Raw genomic sequence first — 15799 nt, forward strand, 5'->3', positions numbered from 1 at the left:
CAGCACAATTTTAAAATGAGAGGGAAGAGTATGCTTGCGTACATGAGAATGAGAGACCTAAGTGGAATATATGAATTTTCAAAAACATACATTCTATAGTTTACTGTGCATGGCAGCAGAGCCATCCTTAGGTTTGAGTAGGCACTGCTAGGGTGCCAGAGCTTAGGAGGTATCAGTGCCATCCCTTCTTCCGAAACAAAGCCTACTTTAAAAAAAGCAAATCTTTACAATGGTGGAAGTCAGTCAATATGGCCTAAGGGCATAGCAGTTTTTATGTCTAAGCTTTGGCTATATATTTCTAAAAGTTCAATTCTATTAGGATCAATTTTTCTTTTATTTTGGGCTTGGTTTAATGCATTTTTACAAATTGTTTTAGTATTGTATGGTTCTTTTCTAGTGGTTATATTAGGTTTTCAGGTACTTTACTTACTTTTACTTCCCAAAAGAATAAAAATGATTCTTTTTAAAAAAGGGATTGTATGCGGGTGGAAGATGTGATGGTATGAATGTGCATGCATGATGAATTTTTAGTTAAGAAAATAAATGTTGTAAATTTACATTTTCTTCTCTATATCTTAGATCTACTGATAAACCAAAATACATAGCACTGAGATCTTATAAAAAGCCTATGATTCTTCATGCAACAATAGTATTTTTAAAAAATCATGAATCTGACATTAGCAGAAGGAATAGAAACAGGGTGTATATACAGGGCACATAAAATGTATAAAACTATACGTTGTTCTCTTAAAATGTACACAAATAATTTCATATTTATTTTTGTTTGTGCTCTTCTAAAAGGCAAATATTAAATTCACTTGAGATAGAGATCATATTCAACATATGCAATAGCTTGTCAGTCACATTCAGTTTGTAATGGCAGATATACTGTAGATATGCATATCTTAGTGTCTATACATGAACTTAATCATATAGTTTAATTTACAGATTAAATTAGTGCTAGGAAAAAGTAGCTCCAACACAATATTCCAGCTATATTTAGAAAAGGTTAATTTCACATTAGTTACTGGTTGCTATTTTCAAGCATCAGTTAATGCAAAAACAAAAACTCTGTGTGACCTTTTTTCAATGGCTTTGCATTTGTGGCATGGAGATGAAATGGTGTGAAAACATAGTTAATAAAAACATAGTCCTGGCCTCTGGAATGAAGTGTAAATTGCTTTATGTTTGTATTGCAAATTCATGGGTTATTTTTTTTCTTCCAATGTTTTTTCTTACTAATTTCCCCTTGTCCTATAAATAATATTGCTTTGTTTCCTTTTCCAGTGGCAATATTTTCTTTCATAGGCTTCCTGAATGTAATCAATACTTAGGAGCTGACAATGGCATAACTACATATTTCAATAAGTAAAAAATGCTTTACATGTCATTGGAACTGCAGTGCTGACTATTCTTCATAGGAAATAAGGCCCATTGAATATTGTGGAATACATAGGTTTGCACTATCAGTACTAGAAAACGTGTTTATTGGGACCATATTTTTATTTTCACATTACTAAAGTTATTAGACAATCCAAATTTATAACTAGCAGAAAAACTCCTTAATTCAGATTGCCTTTTCAGAGGTCTCTGGTAAGATTATCAGATATCTGAACAAGACACTGACAGTTGGAAAGAAGGGCGAGGGCGGGAGAGAAATATACTATTTAACATTCATGAAAAAAATTACAGGGAAATGGTGCAAAAAAAGTAATTTGGCTTACATGTATATGAAATTATTTTTTTCAGCATCAGAAAGACTGGTTTGATTAAGGTCTTGTCAATTTCAGGCAGCAATACAAACCAAAAGAGTACTAATCAAGTAATTAAAGTCACAAAGAAATCTTGTTAATTTTCCATCAGCACTTATTAGGAAAATACTGTGCAATGGAGACATACCTTGTTAAAAACCCGAACAATATTTGATTTTAAGGCTACACCTGCCAGATAAAGAATCTGAGGACATAAAGGGGGACATGTTCTTATTTGGCCAGATGGCTGATAACTCTAGTTTCAGGCCAAGGAGAGCTATTATATTTGGTTTCTATAATCTCTAGAATTTCTACAGATGCAAATCACTGAGTGAGAGCCACCATATTCTGTTTCACTCTCTCATATTCCTTCTTGAACAGGTATAAATTCAACCTAGGTATTCATGGCTATGGACAGAAACCAGTCATGAAGGGAGGACATAAAACTGTTACAGACCCAGACTGGATTTTTTTTTCTTCTCTCTGTCAGAACATTTAACAATAAATACAAGTTCATTCCTAATCTACCCTGTACTAGAAATAGAAGCTCATGTGAGGTTGTTAACTTAGCTAGAGATATTAATGGTTGCTATAGTTGATACAGTTTGTTCCGACCCTCTAAAACTACCTACCAAAACTGTTTCTTGAGTCTATGTGTATTATTAGAATGATTCTTATCCTTTAAAATTTCTTATTTTGTAAAGAAAGTTTTGTTTTTAATTATGTTTTAAAGAAAGTTTTGTTTTCAATTACCGGTATGTTAAGAATAATTTGTCACACGTGTTCTACATTTCAAATCTGTTTTAGATGACTTTAAAAAAACCTAATAACTGACTCTCTTGATTGACAGGTTGACCGGACAGAAGTCATAAGAACTTGCATAAACCCTGTCTTCTCAAAGCTATTCACAGTGGATTTTTATTTTGAAGAAGTGCAGAGGCTACGATTTGAAGTCCATGATATCAGCAGCAATCACAATGGGCTGAAAGAAGCAGATTTCCTTGGTGGCATGGAATGTACTCTGGGGCAGGTAAAGTATTTGTGGTTTTCTTGGTTGATTTTTCTTGCTGCCTTTATTTACTTCGGTCACTGCCAAAAGTCTTTGCTGATTATAGCAGCAAACAATCTAAATACCAAATATACACTATCAGTAAATATTAATAACTGTGACTTTTATGCAATATCTGAGAGAAATAAAGATTTGAATAATGAACTAAATAATAAATAATGAGTGAGGTATGATACCAAGATGAAATAAGATTGACAGATGAGGTAATTGAAGCAATGTCTGGCTATATTGTGAAATGTGTAATGCCTTCAACATCTTGTATAGTTAACAAAAAAATCTGAAGAAATACAAATTAGTGCATTCAGAGCACCTACAGTACACTAAAAGCAACAAAAGATTTGGCAGGTCTGAAAGATAGTCCATAAGCATTGATAATGGAGAGGAGAAATGTAATATTAGTAAAATCAACACAAACAGAATTTGGGGGGGGGAGCAAAGAAAGAGACACTCATACATACCAAGGTTTTAATGAAGAAGAGAAAATGAATGATGTTTTAATTTATTGTACATCACTGTTTGGCCAAAACTAGTTCCATACAACCTTAGAGTTAATCTGGTTAAGAAAGGAAGTGATGTTCTTTAGAATAAAGATGGTCTTTTCTGTCATTGAAAAAGATAAAATAATTAAGTTGACGCTTGGCGATTTAATGGTTGTAGAAATAGTTATGAAATGGAGAAAAACTGTTGAGAATTGGGATAGTTCATTCAAAACTAAAATAATGTTTCTGGGTTATCTATTTTCTGATGTGAAGTTTTGGAAAAGGTTAATCTGACACAAAGATACAATATTTGCAAATAGCAGAATCAGCCTTGAACAACATACAGTGAAAGTTTTAAAATTGTTCATTGGTGCCCACAGTTATGGAAAGGCCATTTATTATCAAACTATAACATGTAAGGAAATGGTAATTAACACAGAAAAAAGAATTAAATTTTAATGAAGAGGCCAGGAGAAAGTGTAAAAGATACTAGTCATGTGATGCCAAAAGAAATTAAAAGGACAATGTCTGAATGCCTGTTTAACCAAAAGTTAGGCACTTATTTTAAAGAAATAGATCAAATAATGGCAGTGTTCACTATGATTCACTTATTCATCCATTTTTGTAAAAAACCACAAAACTTTAGACAATGTTATCAAATCTAATAGAAATTTATAACACATTTTCCTGTGAAGATATTTTAGAGGAAAATTTACATCTATGGAGTCATTTAAAAGCCACTAGAATCTATCCCAAAGAAACAAAGACATGTACAGTATTGTAATTTCAGGGATTCATTATGAAATGAGATTTTAATGAATTTCTACCAAGCTTATCGATCGATCGATCCATCTATCCATCCATCCATCCCTTATTTTTATTTTGCCTTTATTATTTTTATAAATAACTCAATGCAGCAAAAATATCTAATACTCCTTCCTCCTCCTGTTTTCTCCATTACAACCCCGTGAGGTGAGTTGGGCTGAAAGAAACTGTGACTGGCCAAAAGTCACCAGCTGGTTTTTCATGACTAAAATGGGACTATATGACTTTTCCTAATTTGTATACTGTTGATTCATGTGAAAGAAGCTTTTCAATATTGAAATTAATAAAAATTAATACAGTAATAAAATGACTTTAGTCAACTATGAATGAAGATAGATTGACAAATCTGGCTATATTTCCCCTTGGATAAAATTACATAAGAAAAATCAATGTTAATTATGTCAAGCTTCAAAGATTTTTTTTATTAAGACTGCCATATTGCTTTTAGCTTGCCTACAGTTGTGAGGGGAGAGCTTGGAATCCACAGGTGTTCCCTGTGTTCAGTGTGAGAGCGAAGCTGCTGAAGAAATGTTTTGGACAGCGGAAGCTTTCTTCTCATAATCTGCTGGGAGATTAATTGGACAATGTGACCTAACTGGTCAGAGAGGGAGGGAAAGTTTTACTCTTTTAATTATCTATTTCCCCCCATATTGCCAGAGCTAGCTTTACTTCTATCTACCAGTATGCTATGCGTAATTAAAGTTTACATTAGAGATTGCTATGTCTTCAGTATTTTACTTTGTTGGGCTTTTCAGGTGGGATTTGACAAATGAAGTTATTAACAAATTGACAGAATGTAAGGGAAGCAGTGGCTCAGTGGGTTAGGACGCTGAGCTTGTCGAACAGAAGGTCAGCAGTTTGGCGGGTCAAATCCCGAGTGCCGCGTAACAGAGTGAGCGCCTGTTACTCATCCCAGCTTCTGCCAACCTAGCAGTTTGAAAGCACGTAAAAATGCAAGTAGAAAAATAGGGACCACTACGGTGGGAAGGTAACAGCATTCCGTGCGCCTTTGGTGTCTAGTCATGCTGGCCACATGACCACGGAGACGTCCTCGGACAAACGCTGGCTCTTCAGCTTTAATAAAACAAACCTTTCACTTTATATTTTTTCTGGCCATTGTTATTATCCATTTCATTTCATAATTATTACTGAACATAATTTTGTAATATAGAGAACAAAAGCATTAAAAAACATCTGTTCCAGATGTCAAATTCCTTAGTATGCCGCTGTGGTAGAGCTTTATGCAAAAACATGGAATATTCATGAAGGTCAGTGGTGCCAGGAATCTGGTCATTAATCCCAAAATGAGGGGGAGAGGGCAAGTACTGGGCCTGACAGTATTCCAAAGTGAGGGTAAAATGTTAGCAACCCCTTCTAGTGAAGTGACAAGTACCAGTTTCAATTTCATGAAATGCTCATCATTAGTTCTCATGGTTGCCTCACTCTTACATACACAGATATACATGATTTTTAAAGTTTTTACATTTTTAAAAAATGTATATAATTTCTACCGAAGCAGTAGGCATGAGGTTAAATGGACTCCAGAAGATGGTAGAGGACAGGAAGGCCTGGAGGAACGTTGTCCATGGGGTCATGATGGGTCGGACATGACTTTGCAGCTAACAACAACAATACAATTTCTGTGGATATAATCCAGTAGTATATGGATGCAGAATAGGTGATTGTCTGTGTATTGTTAATCTATATCTCCCACCACTTGCCATTATGGATTGTGGAGCTGCTGGAAATTCTGGCTCAGCATTTCTGTATTTGGAACACTTCAGGTTGCCAATCCATGTAATTGTGTCTTGCAGTCCCCACGCTGTTATTCCCTACATATAAAATTTAGAAGCTCTGTCAGTTTATAGGCTTATTTAATTATATAGAGAGTCAGTTTGTATAGTGGTTAAGATATCACAGTAGAAAACAGGAGACTGTGAATTCTAGTCCTTCCTTGGGCACAAAGCCAGTGGGTGACTTTTTAGCCTTAGGAAGAAGGCAGTGACAAATCGCTTCTGAAAACCTTGCCAAGAAAGCTTCAGGGACTTGTACACTTGTGTCTGAGAATCAGATACAGAATTTAAAAGAAATCTATTTATCTAGCTGCTATTTTTTGCTTTATTTGAGATTTGGTAAATATGGGGTCCTAGCAAGCTTTTCCTCAGGCCACATGTGCAAATTATTTTGTGTATAAATTGATAGATGCCATTCAACTTTCTAAGAATCAGGTTTTTTACCATTGCAGAAAAACATTAAAGCTGAATGTTTTGACAGTCGGGTGGCTTTTCAAGAAAATCTATTTATTCAGCCATATCAGAATTCTGTCATGTTGCTTGATCCCTGAGCCTCCATTTTTGATGGCTTTTGAATTTCATTTGTCAGTTGCTTCTTATGTGTACTCCTTAGTTGCAATATGCTTCTTTACAAGTTACTAAGCTGATAGGGAATTTTTACACCTATGAATAAGCAATAAACATGTTTCCCTAAGTGCCTAGCTTCATAGCACAACTTAGCATGCATATTCAAAGGGCAGTTTAATGCCACCATAAATTGATTTCCTCTCAATTACATAAGTGATGTCTTTCAATCAGTAATTATTAATTACTCTTGAAGGAATTGATGAAGACATTGAACTGCCAAATGCATCTATTTTATTTCCCATTTGACAACTGACATAAGAGGCATTTCTATCCAGAAATTATTTGCTGTGGCAACATAACACAAATTGTCCTTTAATGGAAATGAACAATACAGTGATCAAAATAAGCCCAGCTGTTTTATTTATGAAAACACTGCTTTTGTGTGAGTATATAGCTCCATCAGAAATCTTCTAATGTATTTTATTGACAGAATTGTAATCTGTCCCACTTTTGTTGTATTATTTACTCCCTTTTTATTCCTATCTGTCTAGGAAGTTGCTCAAATTGGCTAAAATAATCTCTTCTGTTTTTTTCCTTCAAACAGTGCAGTGATGTAGTCAGAATTGTCTAAGATCACACATCTTAACTTTTGATTAAGACAGTGAGACAAGGGTTCAAATCTTCAATTGGCCACAAACCAATTACTGATATTGCAATACCACTATTATTTACACATTAAACATTTAATGTTATTTACATTATTACTGGTATTTCTGGCTCATTTCTGATGGCTGCACCCATGAAGTTTTTTTGGCAGTGTTAAAGAAGTAGATTTTTAGCCCTTAGTAGCCTTTTTAGATTTCGCTAGGCCTGGAATATTAACAATTACTTTCCTAATCAAGACAAGAGCTTTCACTTCCAAGATAAGGTGAGGTGAATTTGCTGCTGTCCCCTGCTGGAGAAAATGTAAATATGCACTATATTAAATTAAATCAAATTTAATGTTTGTTACAACTCCCTCTTGTTTTTGGTGGGCTGCGTCTGATTCAGCTCTCAAGAGGTGAGCATAACTTTTGGTTCAACTATGTTGTATATGTCATAACTTTCATTCTTCTCCCATATGACATGCATTATATAAAGCTAACGTAGTTGCATCTAAAAAAGTCTCTTCATTTTTTTGCAAGAGAATTACCATTTTTTCCTGTAATGAATAGCAAATAGCATTTTATCTCAGAACTAAAGTGTTAAATAGGTTATTTTTAATGGATTTTTAAAGCAAACAAGAATATTTTTATTGATCTTACATTTAATCTTCAGCTCTTGTGGCTGGATAATAAACCTTTGCTTTCTAAATCTTCTTTTTCAGAGTTTTCTTTCCTCTGTTGCTTATACTGATTTACTGCAAAGCTATGAGAAAAGAAAACAGGTGCAGGTCATATTTTATCTAGGAAATTAAATGAGCACATGACAGATAACTGGAAACAAAGAAAATGACAGGTATGTAGATCTTTTAGCCCTATTATAGGCGGCTGTAGCAATGATGTCTAAGCAGAAATAAAATAACTGAAATGGGCTTCTCTCTGGCTACATCAGAAGTCTGGAATTTGTTGTCCCCTTGTATGATTCATTTACTCCTCCATATGTTGCAGTATTTAACATAGGAATTTTTCAGCAAATATTGTGGACTATTGCGCTTACTTTTCTGGGTTAAATTTTACTGTTTTAAATTTTTAAATTATGTGGCGTAGACTTAATTTTGTTTTCTGTTAATTATTTAGTAAGCTGCATCATATATCATCTAGACATAAACTGTGGCTTGTTTCATCAGTATTCCTCTTTTTATGTTATACAGATTGTTTCTCAGAGAAAACTCTCAAAATCTTTATTGAAACATGGCAACACAGCAGGGAAATCTTCCATAACGGTAGGTCTATCTGTAGTAATGTTTTCTCGCTTTCATTCTTGAGTGAAAAAAGAGTAATTCATATTTAACATTAGCTTTGCCCATCTTTGCTGAGTTTTAAATGCAAATTCTTTGTTGGCATATGTTTCCAAAACCTGACAATGATAAAACATAGCATGTGTTTAAAAATATTTGTGTTAATTTATTGAATGGTATAGTGTGCTCTTCATAAAATATACGTGCATTAGTTTACAGGCAGAGAAGCAAATTACTAGCTTTATATACTGAAACCAATTGCTAATTGCCAAAAACTTCAATTGCTCTTCAAAATAGCTGGAAGGCACTAGGATATATATTCCTTCAATTTCAAATCAGCAATTGTTATCCTTAGGTTATAGAACAACAACATAATGGTCCTCTTAACCCAAACCATTTTCCTTTTAAAATCTAATTTTATCTCACCACATTTGTGAAACTTTCACTTCTCCGTTTTATTTTTACAACTTTGAAATCTGAAAAGCACTACTGAAATAGGTGCTTTTAAGTTAAATGTTACTGGGGAAAATGATATCTCAGGGAACTATATTATTTTCATTAATTTCTCATTACATGAAGAATGGAATAAACATTATAATATTACTATGTGATCATAAATACTACATTCTAAATTGGAATGCAATTTGAAATTGTTGTGAGGGATCTATAACCTAATTAAATGAGCCCCATGACATGAAATATAAATGGAATTAGCATGTGTCAGCTCAGCAGTAAGCCTGGAACAGCAGTTGTGTTTAGGACTAATCAAATGCCCAACAATATTTGTGTGAAAACTTTAATGAAAATATTTGGGATCAGAAACCAGCCTTGACCAAACTGGTGTCCTCAGCGAGTGGGCCCATTAGTAGTGTGTGTGAGGCGGGCAGTGATCAACAGTTGAAGATAGCAGGCACAGCATCACAATCCCAAGTCCCTGCTCCTTTATTTCATGAAGAGAAGGGGTGGAGTTTAGTTTACATGTTCCTTACATGCTGTAGATATTGACTCCTCTGAGCAGAACCTGCAGAATACCCATATGTTTTGGAAAAGATGTTCAACCATCCAATAGGCATGGTTCATTGTTAGGCTAACAGAGGGTTAGAATAGCATATCAGAATGTACCTGATTGACAAAGGCTTCCATTAACTTTAAGAAAATAAAAGCATATGCACACAATAAGGTAGCAACAAATTTATTTTTTTCCTAAACAGATTTTAATCACATAACTGCACATTAAACACCTTAAAGATATTTTGTGAGCTTCAAAGTGCCAAAATGAACAGACAAATATGTTCTGTATTGTCATAATTCTCATTGAATAGGTATTCTGTGCAATTCAAATATTTTTTTATCCAGGCAGGAATAAATAAAATACAAGAGATTATGTGAGCTATATACAAAATTGAAATGGACCACTATTTGCATATAAATTGCCATTTGCAGAATAGTAAATAATATCAAATTTGTCTTTCCAAACATTTGAGATTCTTGTAAATTTTTATAGGCCTGTGACCAAGTAGACTGTCTTGGGTGGCAGAATTAAAAATACTGAGTATAAAACTCCAATTTGTAATTATATATTGTCATTGCTCTATTCTAGTGGCTCTCATGTTTTATTTGATGCAGACAAACAAGCCTCCCTGTTTCCTTTAAACAGGAAACAAAATTTTTCAGTAAATGAATATTAGGAGTGACATCACACTTGTATATTATAACTGTCCATAGACATTGTGTGTAATACTTTAACATATTTCTAGAAAAGTCTGGCTTTTAACTCTCAAAGGGTTAGAGAAGGACCACGCTTGTGCTTGAATGATTGTGTGTTTAGTTTTCACTTTTAAATCAAAATGAAGCTTTTTCAGATCAATATGCAAATTGAAATATTGTGGTGGCAATACAGCAATGCATAATACACAATATGTACAATATGCATACTCTGATATTATAGTATAATATACACAATAAAATGGACATGGGCATAATAATTATGATTCATAGATCAAATATTATATACATGATAAAATGTTTCAGATAACATGTATCAACATATAAAATAATGATATATATCAAATGTTTGGAAGAATTTGTATGCTTCTGACTCCCAGTCATGTTCTGGAGAACATGGCCTGTAAGAATGCAGAAATGGAACATTATACTAGCATTTGTGTTCTATTCCTGATAATGAAGTTATCACATTATGAGCCTCATGAATCCTTCTGTTCTCCATGCATGCACATTTTTATAATGTGTTACCTGAGATTTTATTCCTCATTCCCTTGTCTTCCATTGAAATGTAACTGTGGATTTTCACATAGGTAATCGCTGAAGAATTATCTGGCAATGATGACTATGTTGAGCTTTCCTTTAGTGCAAGAAAATTAGATGACAAGGTAAGCCAACTGTTTTATTTTAACCTTACTGAATGAAAGAGAAATGCAGACAAATGTGATTTAATGAGACATCCTCCCCTGCAGCTATTTTTGTAGAGCTAATGTTATTAAACATATTGGAGATTGTCAGATTAATCCTCATAATGAGGCTTTCGTCAAGTTACATAGAAATGAGGGAGTAAAATTCCCAATGGAATGTAATTAGGAAAAAGACAATTTAATTATGTGGGGACCTTGTTTATTTAAAATGCCAACAATCACAGCAGTTGGCTTCTTCCAACTTATCACAGACAATAACATTTAAAGTTGACATCTTGCAATATAAATTTGATCAAATGTTTAAATCTGAATTATTGAGCATGCTTCCCCTCATCCCAGGAGATTTTTCCAGCTAATGTATCAGTATCCAGAAACTTAGTGCTTTTCATGTGTTCCTGCCAAAATATTTTGGCCACTTAACCAGAGAAGATAGACATTCATTAAGAAAAAGTTATTTATTTTAGAAATGATTTTGAGTTTTATTTATGCTCTGTTTTTATTCAACAATATTTACACCTTACCTTATCTCTAACTTTACATATCTCAGAATAAATATTACAGAACTCAGGATGAACTCAAGCAAAAATATAAATACTACTCTATACCTTAAATTTGGTCCTGTAGCTCTAAACACATGAAAAAAGATGTCATAGATGGTACATCCATCTTTGACAAAATGGCAGATTAGTTGCATTCCTCTAAAGCTTATAAGGAAGCCAAGTAGAAAAGTTAAGAGAATCTGTAAAGAGTGATATGAAGAAGGAGGCAGTTGATAGAATAAAAAAATAGAATGGATAGGATAGGATAGAAAAAACAGTGAAGAAGGAAGAAAAGATACTAGTCTTTTTGATAAAGTATCTCCAAATAATAATAATAATAATAACACTAGCAGGATAACAACTGCCTATCCCAAGTCATTGGAAGGGACTCAATAGGTGGGTTGAAATGCCAAATGCAGTCTATATATCTGGATGACTGTGTGACTAGCCATAATATATTAAATTTATATATCTTCTGATTCCCAGTGACACATCTGTAAATAAGCACTGAGCACTGTTCCCATATAGAAGCAATTTACGTCTTTGCTAAGATTTATATATTTAATTAACTACAGCTTAGTATATCTCCTTAAAGGTTCTCTACCATTGAAATTCAGGTATGTCAATTTTAAAAAGTGCCTATGTTACAGCAAAAGTTGATTATGTAAATAGAACAGATAGAAGACTTTCTTTTTTAAAAAAAGAATCTTATTAATACTGTATGAATACATGCGAAGTTTGCAGCATAGTCTGTATGGGATTAGAAGGAAACCACAAATCTAATTAAAACTGCCAGCAATATTTATGTTAGAAAGTGTAATGAATCTGTAATCTGACTAAGGTGCAAAGGTTAATAGCATCCCTAAGTTAGGTATATTTAATCACTATCTAAAACCTTTGTTTTGTGGCTCATCTGAAAGGTGAATTATCCTTATTGGGGGAACAGTTTGTTCTTGACTGTGAAGTTTTAACCTCAGCTCATTATGTTTAATTTTTAAGAGTTTTAATGTAGTCACATTTTTAGATAGTATGAAATTATAGGGATCTGTTGTATATAGTTTGAAAGCTTCTGGTCATGCAAAAAAGAAAAAAAAGGAGAGGGGAGAAAGGCACGCCCCAAGATACAAAAGAACAGGTGCACCAGTAGTTGATTTTTCTTTGTTTACACAAATGTACTCTGTAATCTGGTGAACATGGTGCCTTGAAAAGAAGGCAGTTATCATTATAGTTATTAAGTTCATCAATGGAGTTTTTCCTAGGGATGTTCCAGACTCAACTGATTCTGAAGCAAACAAGATTATGCATCAACTCTCCAGGTCAATTGATCAAATAGAGTTAGTTAGGAATTTCAGCAAGTTATTATTATTCATATAGAAGTAACATATTCTCTGAGTTATTCTAAAGTGGAAATGTAATCCATTTTTATTTAATTACTGAATAAAGTGAATAATAGATAAACTCTTTTGCAGATATTGTAATGGAAAATTGCCTGCTGTCTGCTTACTAGACTATCTTGAATTTTTATTAGCCTGTGAACCTAATAAATAACCATATAGCAGCAGGCTTGTATGGGAGATAGTTTTCTAATGTGGCATATTTAACAAGTATCCTTTACCAACCCACATGTTGGTAATGTCCTATCATCTTCCCTGGTAGAAAAAGATTTCACAGTGTTCCTGTGCAAGAACAACTGAAGGAAACAGAAATATTTTCCCACATCCTCCTCCTGTCACGCCTCTTCTACATAGCATGGCAAACTGAATTAATAATGTTTCTTTTAATCCACAACCAATTTATTGAAAGATGAGATATTTGCCTGTTCTAAGCAGATACATCACCACATATCTTCAGAAGTTCACTAAATTTACTGCACTTATCAAAGCTGATAGATATTTAACTGTCTAGAAATTTTGATAATTTGCTTGTCTTTTTAAGTTAATTTGCTCTTTTATGTAGTCTATATTGTATTTATTTTCCTTTGGGTGTTTTAATCTGATAACTCTGGGTTCTTTTATCTACTGTAAAGTCAAAGAAATTAATAAACTTGTGATGGAATGAACTGTGATATATTCATTTGATTTGAGAGTTCAGTGAATTTGGTATACATATCTGTTCGCTATATGTGAAAAATTCCCCAAAATTCCCTGTGTTATCTTCATCAGAGGTGTTATTAAGATTTTCTCTAGCAACGTTTTGTATTCAGCTGGAGTTAACTACTTCCCATTTATAGAAAGTGGAAATGTCTAGATAATATGAGCTACTCTTCCAAAAAAAAAAATCTAAGCATAGACAAATGGTTTGTATTTGGTTAGAAGACCAAGGTGAAAAATCAGAACTGTTCAGGAAAACCACGTGAAAAAAACAGACCTGTGTATTCAGAAGAACATTTTTTAAAAATCAAGAAAAAGATAGTGGCAACTCACATTCATAATATGGCCAAGAAAACTACAAGGTTGTATTTATATAATCAAATTGAGATTGCCCAAACTTTTAACAATTTCATTCCACGTGGGGAAGTCACCGTTACTTATTCATAGGATGATGGCTACTGTTTTCATTTCATTTCATCTTGAAGTGTCAAGCATAGATGAACAAAATAATTTTACATTATATGAAAGGGAAAATTCAGACAAACACACACACACACACACACACACACACAAGTTAGCACTCTATTCAGTATTTCTCTTTATTAATAGTTTAAAACATGTTTTCTATAGAAAGCTAAACAAAGAAAACCCAATTAAATGAGTGAAAAAAGTTATATTTCTTCATTTATTTTTTGAGGAAAATGATCCAAGGTTGCATATTTGTGTGTGGCAAAAATATGTGAACTTATGTTTTCAGTAACTGCTGTGCTCTCTTGGCCAGCAATAACTGCAACTAAATATTCCAATAACTATTGATCAGTCCTACAAATCAGCTTGGAGAATTTTATATATTTGTAGGCTTCCTCATGAAAATTGCCCACTTCAGGTCTTTCCACAACATTTCTGTAAGATTAAGATCAGGACTTTGCCATTCCAAGACATTAACTTTTTGGTAGGCTACCCTGGTCCACCCAGCCCAAACCATAATAGTATCAGCACCATTTCACAGATAGGATGAAGTTCTGATGCTGCAACATATGAGGCTACTTAGAAAAGAACCAGCTGAAATAAAAATAGATATTGACTGAAAGATTAAACAAAAATTGGCTTTTCCCCTATTCAGTAGGCAAGCAAATAAGATTGTGTGAAATAATCCAAGAGTTTTGACAATAAAAAAGTGCCATGTTTTCCATTTCAGGATTTCTTCAGCAAATCTGATCCCTTTCTGGAAATCTTCCGAATGAACGATGATGCAACCCAACAGCTTGTTCATAGGACCGAGGTAAGTTGAGAAATATCACACATATACACAAACATACTTACTTAAATATAATGTTTATTTGTAAACTCACTATTTCTTTTGAGGGTATTGTTCTACTTGTGCTTTTTTTAAAAATACAGCCTCTGAATAATGTGATTCTTGTCTGTGATGCTACAGCAGAGATTTAGGACTTCAAAAAAGTGCTATATTATAAAAAATATATCCTGTTTCTAGTGTGTAACTGAAGAGTGATAGCCTTGCTAAATTTAAGAAAAGCTTGGTTGTGGGCTAGGAAAAGCAGGATGTATTTTAGTTCCATTCTTTGTCATTTAACCTAACTTCTCCTCTTCGTGCTGGACTGTTTGACACCGCTGCAGTTATAAACCATCAGATCCTCATACTATTTGCATGGATGGGAAACTTCCACTGAAACAAATGGAAGCTCTACTTCTTGCTAATTGTGGGCCCTTGATCTTTATTAGTGTTTCCCAATCTTGGCAGCTTTAAGATGTGTGGGTTTCTTAACTCCCACAATTTCCCAGCCAGGTTGGGGTGGAGAAAGCTGGGAGTTGAAATCCACACATTTAAAGTTGCCAAAGCTGAGAAACATTAATGAAAAGCAATGTATTAGTTCTCCCCTAGAGTGCAGTTCCTGTTCAGTCCTTCTGGTCACAAAAATATATCATGTACTCAAAAGCCAATCATATGAATAATACCATATGTACCCTTTCTTTAATGATTTTAAAAATATTTGACTACACTGTCAAAATGTTTGGTCAAAAACGGAAAGACTGGTGGGCTCTTCAGACTTTTAAAAGCAAAAGTGATTGTGAAAGGTTGCTTTTAACTGGAGTGAGAAGCTTTGGTGTTGTGTTGTGCCATTCTTCTGCATGAATAGCATAACGAGCAAGTGCTTCAATGCTCAAGGAATGAATAATAGATCAGTTAAATACTCTCTGGAAAAGTTCACAAATGGTGCAAATGTTATGGAGAATGTAGTTGTACTTGGGTTGCATGCATACTTTGGACAGTACAAACAGCACATTGCAATTGATGC

At 33.7% G+C, this 15799-nt stretch overlaps 1 protein-coding gene across 1 annotated transcript in view; it reads left to right on the forward strand.

Annotated features, from left to right (window-relative positions):
* CPNE4 (copine 4) overlaps window positions 1-15799 on the forward strand; it is a 227353-nt gene that overhangs the window by 140489 nt on the left and 71065 nt on the right. The window contains exons 3-6 of the mRNA XM_083378425.1: window positions 2602-2781; window positions 8337-8408; window positions 10739-10813; window positions 14680-14763. Of these exons, the coding sequence (XP_083234551.1) occupies window positions 2602-2781; window positions 8337-8408; window positions 10739-10813; window positions 14680-14763 (411 nt within the window). The remainder of the gene's footprint in view (window positions 1-2601; window positions 2782-8336; window positions 8409-10738; window positions 10814-14679; window positions 14764-15799) is intronic.

Source organism: Vipera ursinii (genome assembly GCF_947247035.1).
Source record: "Vipera ursinii genome assembly, chromosome: Z".
Taxonomy (NCBI): Eukaryota; Metazoa; Chordata; class Lepidosauria; order Squamata; family Viperidae; genus Vipera; species Vipera ursinii.